Source organism: Thrips palmi, unplaced genomic scaffold, assembly GCF_012932325.1.
Source record: "Thrips palmi isolate BJ-2018 unplaced genomic scaffold, TpBJ-2018v1 HiC_scaffold_11, whole genome shotgun sequence".
In the NCBI taxonomy this organism is placed as follows: domain Eukaryota; kingdom Metazoa; phylum Arthropoda; class Insecta; order Thysanoptera; family Thripidae; genus Thrips; species Thrips palmi.
Window position 1 is genome coordinate 1,552,051 of NW_023144622.1, and position 10,295 is coordinate 1,562,345.

Genomic DNA, 10,295 nt, shown 5'->3' on the forward strand with positions numbered 1-10,295 from the left:
AAGTCCTGGGCCAAAGAGGGAGGGAGGGGAGGGGAGGGGGGGAGGGCTTGGCTTATCTCCACCCCTTGGCTCCTCAGTTTCTTGCGGACTGCCAAGCGAGAGGGGCTATGAGGTGACGGCAGGTGCGTATGTTGTGCTGCCGTGTGTGTGTGTGTGTGTGTGTGTGTGTGTGTGTGTGTGCATGTGTGTGTGCATGTGGATGTTCGTGTTGCCCGTACCGCAACCGTCAAGCCTCAGCTGCTTTGTGATAATGGAGACACAAAAGGAAATGAGACCGACGCATGCCGACAGACAGACAGACAGACAGACAGCGCGAGACAGGCGGGTCCGGTCGTCCTGCATTAGCAACCCCTCCGGTTCTGAATGGAAATCCCGGGCACATGATATAGTGGCGTGCATTGGAGGGCCGCGCCGGAAACGCCTCAAGGAGTCCACCGGAAGCGCGACGCACAGCCGGAAGCAGCGCGGGAGGGGAGGGAGGGGAGGGGGTGACTTCACAGTGTGAACAGGCGGCCGGAAGGTCTTACAGGGGCGGCCCCGCGATGGCTGACGCGCTGAGGGGTCGGCGAGAGAAGAAACAAATTATTGTGCTGTGCGACGAAGGGGCTCGGCTCGGGGGATCGCTGCTGGCTCGCTGAGCCAATATTTATTTCTTTTTGTCATCGCCAGGGATGCTCGAAGGCGGCGCTGAGTCTTCCTCCTTGTGCCGGCTGTTGCAGCGCGGTATCCACGCTTTGGTCGTAAGTAAATAAATCAAAGAAACTGACAAAAAATGCGGGAAAAACAAGCGTTTGGAAAAGCCATGGGTGAAGCGGGCCGTAATGCGGTGTCGGTAACAGCCGGCAAACAGTGGCCGTGAAAATGAAAGGGCAAGCCTTTCCCTCCCTTCTCGCTCTGGCCGCTCTGCCTGCGTCTCCGCGAGTAATTGCCAATTCCGGTAATAATGGCGCCTCGGGCCGCCGGCACACTGAGAGTCGTTTTCGTCGCTACTGACTCCCTCGCACTCATGGGGCGCCCCGTGGAGGTGCGAGAGAGACAGAGCGAGACTCTCGGAATGAGTCCGCTGCTCGGTCCGCCCCGCGCGGCCAGCCGAGGCAGGCAGCACCGGAAGCGAGTAATAAACGTGTCGACAAAGAGCCCGGCCCTCTGATTGGCCGCGAAGGCCGCGAAGGTGGCGGTGTTTAAAAGGCTGCCGACCTAACCTAACTAAGATTTACGACGCAGGGAGGCGCCACGCTACAAAACGCTACGAAAACGCGGCCAAATCGATTCGCAGTCAAGATAAACCCGACTCGACCAATTATTCGGCGTTCTCCTGAAATTTGTCGGGGGGTTGGGGGGGGGGGGGCAGTTTGTCGCGGAAGACTATACACTGCAAAGGTAAGTGAAGTGCTGCACACTCGGGGGCACGGCGGGCAGTACACTGTACAGAAATCCGGTCAGTGCCTCTCCACCAGAAACCAGGCAATACCGTTCCAAAGCACCAATTTTTTTGTAACATCAGGAGGATTTGAACCTGAGCCCTCCGCAGTGCGCGGAGGAACGCTTCTTTTTTTTTTCCACGCCACATAGTCGTCTCATCTTTAGAGCACTGTAAGCACCGCGAGGGAAGAAAGACGTCGCCAGCCAGCATGGGCCGAACAGTGCCTTCGTCGCTCTGTCTCCGAAGAGGGCGAAGACGGCATGAAAAAGGCGTCAACGCTTATCACGAACCACGGCACCGCGACCACGGCACCGCGACCACGGCACCACGGCGGAGGGAGAAGAAGATCATGGTCCTGCGAGGGGAGGCCGGCGCGGGATATCCTCAAGATTGAGTGCAGGACTATTGTCCACCTTTCTGGAAGCAAGTCATGCTTCCGGAAGAGTCGTCCTTTGTGGCGCCGCCGAGGACGCGCCGTGAAAGAGACGCGGACAAGGCCGTCGCCAAAATGGCACAAAAATGACAGGAAAAAGACGAGGCAGCGAAATGCCGCGCCAATCAGACGTCGTCCAGCACTAAAACCTAACACTAAAAAATTCAATTTTTTTCAAAGTGTTTTTGTGTGATGTTTTCGGTAAAGAGTTGAAATAGAAACGTGTTATTTGAATTAGGAATGGACCACTATTTTATGACTCCAGAATTCAGAGGGCTATTTCGGCCATCAACTGTCTTTTTTCTGCACTGTTAAAAAAATCAGTTGTAATTTTCATAACATTGGTTGGCATTTTTTTTCACAAACAATTGTTATGAAAATTAAAATCACAAATGATTGTAAATTGTTTTACAATCACGTTATGAAAATTCATATCATGTTATGAAAATTCATATTCGCGTTTGCGAGGTCATTTTAGAGCAGTTAAGCAAAAGGACAACTAAGTGTTCATGTATATGAACACCCAAGCGGCCTTATGCCATTTCTTGAACCGATTATGCTTTTGATCAGCGGGTTTCGAACCCGGGATCTTTGACTTGTGGTGCACGCTCTTTACCGCTGTGCTACCACGTCCCACGGGAGGCAGAGGGTCAGCTACTGATGACTCTACCAGCGCCCCTTGGCCACGCCTCTTGAGCTAGTTATGAAATTTACAATCGGATTCGGAAAATTACTATTGTGAGCTCAAAATCAACACTTAAGATCCGCAATTTTCAGAACATGGTTCCAAGTGACACCAGGTCAGTTTACGAAATTGTTTCGAATTTTCGCATCAAGTTATGAAAATTGCAATGTTTGTAAAATTCATATCCGTATTCGTAAAATTGTCATCAAAATTGCTTTGAAAATTCATAACTTTTTTAACAGTGTGGCGATGTGGTTAAAGAACGAGGTTTGCCAAAGAGTCTGACAAGGACCGTATTGGTTGGCCGGGGCCTGTCCTTGCCCGCCCACGTTCTAGGCGGGGCCGTCCTTGAATGGCAGTGCCCGGTGCCTAATCTACCGCGTTCTCTGTTCGCCGCTAGAAGACTGACTCTGTTTCGTCGCTCTGTCCCTGTCGCACTCACCGAGCGTGTCTTTGACGCGCGAGAGAGACAGAGTAGTGTTCGGAATCGGCCTGCAGGAGTCGTCCTTATCAGTGTGCCGGCAGGACTCCTTCGGCGAACGGCGATCGTTCGGCATGGCGGCCAGTCGGCGAGGTGTCGAGGCGAGGGACTAGGGACGCAGTCTCCGCACTGGAAGCGCTGGAATTCCTGGAATCTGCGGCGGCGACGACGCGGCAGCGACCCGTGGCGTCATGGAGAAGACAGGTAGCGTGCCCCAGGGGCGGATCCAGGGACGGGTTGAGGGGGCCGCGAAAGTTGCCTACTTACAGGGGCAAAAAGCGACGCGACTCGTCGCCTTCCTCTCAGGCAGGCGGATTCCAGAGACCCCCTGGAACCGTGCCTGCCCCGTCCCTCCGCCACCACGGCCTAGATGACCTCCCCGCGGGGACCGGCCTAATCCTCGCGCTCTGCCTCCAGGCGACGACGGCGTGCTGCTGGCGCGGCGCTCCTCCACGTCCCCCAAGCCCTCCAGGTAAACGACGGCCTCCTCGGCCTCCTCCTCGGCGTTGGCGGCGCTGGCGGCCGCGCGCTCCTGACACACTGCCCCTTCATTCGGCCCTTGGTTCTCCAGGCACCCCTCCAGCGAGCGGCGCACCATGACCAAGAGCGGTGATGCCCAGGTCGCCCCGCTCAACGTGCCGAACAAGCACAAGCGCTTCTTGCAGGTGAGTCGGCCACTGCGGGTATTTGGGGCGCGGAGCGGTGCGAAGCCACGCCGCCAGCGCTATCTTATCTCGACCCGCCGTGCAAAACGCATTCCCGCGAGAGGACGGCTTACTACACATGTCGTTTGCGTTCTAAACGATCACAGCTAATATGCCCTCTCGCAACAGGACTTTTTCAACACCCTGGTGGAGTGTCGCTGGAGATACACCCTGCTTGTTTTCCTGCTGTCTCATTTTGCCAGTTGGTTCATTTTTGCCGTGATTTGGTATGTCCTCGAACTCACATGACATTCGGAAAAAAAGGTTCAAAACGGGGTTTCTTATTTCGTTTTATTGTAGGTATTGCATGGCTCTCGCACACGGTGACTTCGAGGATCGGCTTCCTGGGGAACAGCCGTGCATTATCAACACGATGGACGTGACGAGGTGAGGGCTCGGGTGAGGGATTCAGGGTTCTGTTTTGCTTATTTTTTATTAACAAAAGGTGTTTACGCCAGTGGTCTGACCTTCACCGGCTCCTTCATCTTCTCCATGGAGTCCCAGACCACTATCGGCTACGGCACGGCCTACCCGTCCAAGGACTGCCCCCAGGCCGTCGTGGTGCTGTGCTTCCAGAGCGTCTGCGGCATGATCATCGAGGTAAAGTGTCGAATCTGGCCAGTTTGAGCTCCAGAGTCGCTCAACAGTACTGGAACGAAGCGTGTGGCCCCACCAATGGATTCCTCGTTCGGCGAGCAATCCACTGGTGGGGTCACACGTTCGGTTGGAGTCCTGTTTAACGACTCTGGAGCTCAAAACGCGTCGCTAGAGTTTGGGCCGCCCCCACCGGTCTTCTGGCGCACTGTGCTCCTGCGTTCTGCCTGCAGGCCTTCTCCGTGGGGATCGTGTTCGCCAAGATGACGCGGCCGCACCTGCGCACGCAGACGCTGCTCTTCAGCCGCAGGGCCGTGGTGGCCGTGCGGGACGGCTGCCTCACGCTCATGTTCCGCGTCGGCGACATCCGCAAGTCGCAGCTCGTCAGCACCAAGCTGTGGGTCGTCATCAGCGGCGTCAGCGACCCGGACGAGCCGGAGATGGACCAGACCGAGCTGGCGGTCACCTTCAACGGCAGCGCCAACAACCTCAACACCAGCTGGCCCACCACCGTGGTGCGTCCCACAGCCTGCGTACTGAAGAGTGTTCATGGTCAGGCGCGGATCCAGGGGGTGGGCAATTGCCTCCGCGAAGGCCCTTAGAAAGCCGCCAGAAAGCCGCACTTTGTCCTACTTTGCTCCTCCCTCAGGCCGGCTCTGGATCCGCCACTGTACATGGTTATTGACCCTCAGAAGAGTCACACTTTGTGCGTAAGAGTCACCCATGTACACTCTTCAGTTTCCAGAGCTACCCCCTCCAACCCTCCCTTGGTGACGAACGATCGCAGTGCCCGATATTGTCTCGGTTTTAGATGCACAGAATCAACGACAAGAGTCCGCTGTATAAAATGGACCCCAGGGACCTCCTGGAGGACACGTTCGAGATCCTGGTGTTCCTGGAGGGCACCATCCAGTCCACGGGCCAGACGACGCAGGCCCGCACGTCATACACCCCGTCCGAGATCATGTGGGGCCATAAACTGTACCCCATGTTACGGTGAGGCCCAGCCCTGCCTCGTCAACCCGCCCCACCGTGATATAACAATATTTCCTTGTTTGAAAATTTTTGTTTGCAGGTACAGCAAAAAGCTGAGGAGGTACGAAGCAGACTTCAATCGGTTCCACGAGACCATTGAGGTGGAGACCCCCCTGTGTTCTTCATACAATTTGAATCGAGTTCGGCGCCTGTCGGAACTGAGCGTGCTTCACCCAATCAGCGAGAGCCGCGAGGAGACGGCAGTGGAAATAGAGTCGTAGTATCTTTTTTATACTGGTTTTAATAAAGTTTGTACGAGAAAATAACATTTTATTCGTCACGCCAAAGGAATTTAAAAATCCAGATACAGTTTGCCGAGTTATTCGCCACGTTCTAACGAATAAAACGAATAGACTAACTAAATACAAAAGTAAGATTTTGGTATTTTAACTACACCTTAAACCTATGAGTAACATCAACTGATATAAAATATGCTCTAGAAATAATCATTATTGCATAGCTCTATGAGAAGACTATAACTACTATTACAAGCTCACGAAAAAACACATACGGAAATTTAGAGAAAACAACGCAATTGCTTTTATGTGACACTTGATATGAAAATATGTTGCACACTCACACCAAATAGTTTTAAGTTCAAAAGAAACCTACAATTTTTTTCATGTTGTCCAAGACTACAGAACAATGCTGCCTGATATGGTGGCTGTTTTTAATTTAATTACATGGCTATATCAGTCGAGAAGGTGGCACACCAAAACAACCCCATTGCCCACCCAAAATACATAAATTCTAAAGATGTAGTTACTCGCTCGACAACCGAATGCCTCTGAATTTAATGCACCATCAATAATAAAATCTTGCATAAGACTCTAGTGAAGGAGTAGCACCAGCCAAAAACAAAGTCAAGAAAAATACTGGGAAAGTCTGCTACTTTTCAGGGAAGAACTAGGTTCTTTCAACAGTGTCTTCACTTAAAATACAAACTCCTTTCCACCTAGTTGTGAAACTGAGATTATTGATCGGTTTTCTGCGATCGATTCCTCAGTCAATCAACCCAAAGTGTGGTACTATCAGTGAAAAGAGAATGACATTTGTCATCTCAGGCGCACACTTAAAACCTTTTGAAGTATTTTGAGCATAAGTAAGGTACAAACTATTTAGTTGGTAATATGAAGAAATAATTCGTGTATCACAAGGTATTTCCTTTGTAAGCTTACATATGATCAAAATGCTTTGTTATATCAGGCTTTAATAGTTTGTAAGGTTTTCAGAGTGCCCTGAATCATTCCTTCTCTAATGTACGGAACTGCAGCGATACTGTATTTTATCTTTCGACAGTGACAGTATCCACCGAATGCATCTTGGGATGACAAACCCAGCTGTCATCCATAATTAAAAATAAATATATGGCAAATTCGCGCAAAGCCCCATTGAAGCCAGCAGATGTCACCACCCTACTTACTCATTCACTCCACTTACTTATCGTAACAAATTCATAAAAGGAAAAAGCATCTGGGAGCTTTGTTCGTCGACTTGTAGAAAAGCTCCACACTTTCTGAGATTCTGAAGAGCCTGACAGCAAAATATTTACAAAGGACAAGGTACAACTTTACATAGGCCTAATGTGCATAAACTTAACAGTTTTCTTAAAAGTACATATATATGTTTTTTTTTTCTCAACGTAGAGCACATCCGCCCTATTTAGCTGTGTTATTGTTCCCACTTGACTTTATTTTAAAGTTTACTACGAGTTAAAACATTTATCTCAAAAGCCGAGTTCAAGCTTGAGAGGGGAGAACGAAATGAAGACGCACACAGAAAATATCTGGAACAAAAACGGGCTTCGAAACCGGACACGGGTCGGAGAAGGTGAACGACGTCTAGCTCTATTTCACGCACCAAGAAGCCGTCACTGGTAAACACAACGCTTTCAACCCGCCGCTACAAGTTCATGAACAAACGAATTTAAAAATAATTCACCACGTTTCACATTTCGGAATGCAAAAGAGCGGCGACCCGCAGTCGCACGGACTGTCAGACACGGTTCTTTGCATTTCGCAAGTGACTCTATACGTGTGCATTGTCTCTTCGTTTTTGACACAGAATAAAAAGAAGAAGAACACTTGCTGCGTGATCACACGAAGATGAACAAGGCCCCCTTCTTGCACGACGGGCACTCGAGTGACACGGCCTTGTCCTTCTGCTCCTTGTGGCGGTGCGTTTTGGAGCCGCCGGCGTCGTCCTCGTCGACCACCTGGTTCTCGTCCGGAGAGTCCCCGAGCATTTCCTGCCAAAACAAAAACCGATCGGTAAAAGAAAAAGGGGAGGCCATATTCGAACCGCGGTTCTTGGAGTCAGAAAGTGGACGTCCCAGGGCGCTCGGCTACGACGGCTGTACTCACATCGTCCGCGTCGGGCTCGGGCTGGTCGCTCTCCAGGCGCACCCACTTGCCGTGGCAGTGAGTGGCGGCCAGCGCGGACCAGCGGGTGGCGCGGTCCACGACGCCGTGGCCCTGGCAGCGGTAGCCCAGCGACTTCCGGATGGCCTGCGACTCGCAGCGGACGCACACGCGGGAACCTGGGGGCGGCAACGACCGGGGGCGTCAGCAACAACCAACCTATGTCTCTCTCGCACCCCTACGGAACGCCCCGTGAGTGCGAGAGAGACAGCGACGAAAACGACTCTCGGAATGACAAGAGCGCTCACCTTCTCTGAGGGCGGTGAATCCCTTCTCCTTCCTGCAGGCCTTGGACGCCTTGATCACCTCAAACGGCACGCAGTACCTGCACACAGACAGACGCACATTCGTGTTTATTCGCCGTCATTCCAGGCACACCTGTCCGGCCGCAGGTGCGTCTGAGGGCACCACTCTGCATGCGCGACGCGCCCTGCCCCGCGGAGCCCCGCACCGGACCACGGCGCGCCCCGGCGTCCGCAACCACGCCCCGCCCCGCCAACTTTACTGCGGCGACACCCCCGAGGGGCGTGGTCGCCGGGTCAGCCCGCACAGCGGCGCAGCGTGCTGTTATCAAAAGACACTGCGGAGCGCGACGCCACAAAGTAAAGAAAATCATATCAAAATGGCCTGGAATAAACGCAAAATGAGGAACGAAAAAAAATCTGCAGATCTCAGAAGGTGACTTGTGCACAGCCAATCTGATGCACTTGGAAAATCCTGTGTTGGCTTGACTGTAAAAGCATCAAATTACATTTTTAACCGAAATTTTGAACCAAATTTATTTTTTGAGAGGGAAACAATTTGACTTGAAAGTTTACGCCTCGGTTTACGCACTAAATGTTTATATGCAGAATTTTGTACGTGTCACTTGCACGATTTTGTGCATACGTGGAATTTGCATAATGTGGGAATAAATTTGTGCAAATTTGAGTACAATTTTATGCAAAACGTGACCCAGGTTGAAAATCATGCAGCGCCACGTACAAAATTGTACATAAACATGGGAGGGTCAACGGGGAACAACAACAAAAGGACTCACTCGTTGTCGTCGGCGGGGTCCTTGGGGTAGCGCAGGCGCAGGTTGCGGCGGATGTCGTGCGTGGCGTTCGCCTCGCGGCTCCAGCCCAGGGCGGCGGGCAGCAGCAGCGCCGTCTCTGCAATCATTCACCACAGTGCTCAAAATTAGCTTGTTTTTGGCCTTTTTTGGGGGCAACATTTCAGATTTCCCAGAGATTTCTAGCTCAAAGGGACGACAAGATTTCTAGAGTGGCTGCCCCCTCGATGTTCACAGTGTTCTTAGGACTCATAGAGTTGACAGTTTTCAAAGGGTTCACAGGGGTCACCGGGGGTCACAGTCTTGCAGTGTAGACGCAGTGTTGACATGTTGACAGTGTTCACAGAATTCCAGAATTCACAGTGTTGACAGTGACGTGGCGAAAATTAAATTCGCGTGATTGCGCGCGAGCTACTAGTCGGACGCCTCTCGTCCGCGCGACCCCGCACTGCAGAGACATTGCCAAGTACTTTTAGCGAAAGGAGGGCACAAACTATTTGCCTCACTGTGAAAACAGTTTTCTCAAGCTGAGTCACGAATTACACGCGCAGCAGGACGGCCCGCTGCAAATGCATTTTTCAACCCCGGGAAGGTGAGGTTCCCCCGCGGCCTGGTGGCGCCGGGGGCAGCGGGGGCGGCGCGTTGGGGGCAGCGTGGCGAGGGCGGCGTGGTGGGGGCGGCGCACGGTTCCTCGTCGCAAGCCAAGCCAGCCCCACCTAGGGCCCCGCTAGAGTGCCGCGCCGGCTAGGCCCTGTTGGGTCCTGCCCAGCCGCGCGCGCACTGAGCAGTCCAGCTGCTTGCCTCTCAAAAGTAATCTCCAAGTTGCGCGTTTGCGAAGCGGGATAGGGGATGGGACCGTGGGGGACCTCGCCCGGGAAAATATCGCGCAGCAGTTCCACCGGTAAGCCGGACCCCCCGCCTGCCCCGCCCCTACACTACTCTGCACGAGACCTCATCGTATGGCACAGTGGGCGGTGGAGGCGGTCAAAATTCCACACGGGTTTTGAGCTCCAGAGTCGATAAGTGGGACTCGAACTGAACGTGTGACCCCACCAATGGGTTGCTCTCGAAACGAAGAATTCATTGGTGGGGTCACACGTTTGGTTCGAGTCCCATTTAGCGACTCTGGAGCTAAAAGACACGTCCAGAAATTTCAACCACCAGGTAAATTTTCTAATTTCTTTCCAGTTGTGGAGAAAATCTCAAACTACGTTGGAGCAACCGTTCCACCGTGAGCCATCACTGACGAAATTGGCCATCATTTTGAACGTGTTGAACATGTCTGCCTCGATTTTGTCGTAAAGTGACAACACATTTTTTTACAGTGCCAACGGCACCTAGTTAAAGGTGTGCCAACACAACAAACTTTGGAAACCGGTAATGGAAACTTGGCGAAAAAGGAAACAAACGGAGCGGCGGAAAGTTACGCGACGGGGCGAGCGGGCAAGCAGGGCAAGCACGGCGGG

The 10,295-nt window shown here is 52.5% G+C and overlaps 2 protein-coding genes across 5 annotated transcripts in view; one reads left to right on the top strand and one right to left on the bottom strand.

Annotated features, from left to right (window-relative positions):
• Positions 1-3,046: 3,046 nt before the first annotated feature.
• LOC117639516 (ATP-sensitive inward rectifier potassium channel 12-like) lies at positions 3,047-5,618 on the top strand. 4 transcript variants are annotated; one of them, XM_034375257.1, is made up of 9 exons: positions 3,047-3,226; positions 3,440-3,494; positions 3,606-3,687; positions 3,856-3,953; positions 4,027-4,113; positions 4,185-4,326; positions 4,554-4,835; positions 5,132-5,316; positions 5,396-5,576. In XM_034375257.1, the coding sequence occupies exons 1-9, from the start codon at positions 3,214-3,216 to the stop codon at positions 5,574-5,576; spliced, it is 1,125 nt and encodes a 374-aa protein (XP_034231148.1). In that variant the 5' UTR covers positions 3,047-3,213. The 4 variants fall into 4 exon arrangements, with proteins under 4 accessions (XP_034231148.1, XP_034231147.1, XP_034231150.1 ...); XM_034375256.1 differs by having other exon boundaries at positions 3,048-3,226; positions 3,594-3,687; positions 5,396-5,618; XM_034375259.1 differs by lacking the exon at positions 3,856-3,953 and having other exon boundaries at positions 3,081-3,226; positions 5,396-5,618.
• Positions 5,609-10,295, bottom strand: part of LOC117639517 (somatomedin-B and thrombospondin type-1 domain-containing protein) — a 92,377-nt gene continuing 87,690 nt past the window's right edge. The window contains exons 4-7 of the mRNA XM_034375260.1: positions 8,815-8,929; positions 8,024-8,100; positions 7,719-7,894; positions 5,609-7,603 (exon numbers count right to left, since the gene is read on the bottom strand). Coding sequence (XP_034231151.1) covers positions 7,451-7,603; positions 7,719-7,894; positions 8,024-8,100; positions 8,815-8,929 — 521 coding nt within the window. The 3' untranslated portion in view covers positions 5,609-7,450. The remainder of the gene's footprint in view (positions 7,604-7,718; positions 7,895-8,023; positions 8,101-8,814; positions 8,930-10,295) is intronic.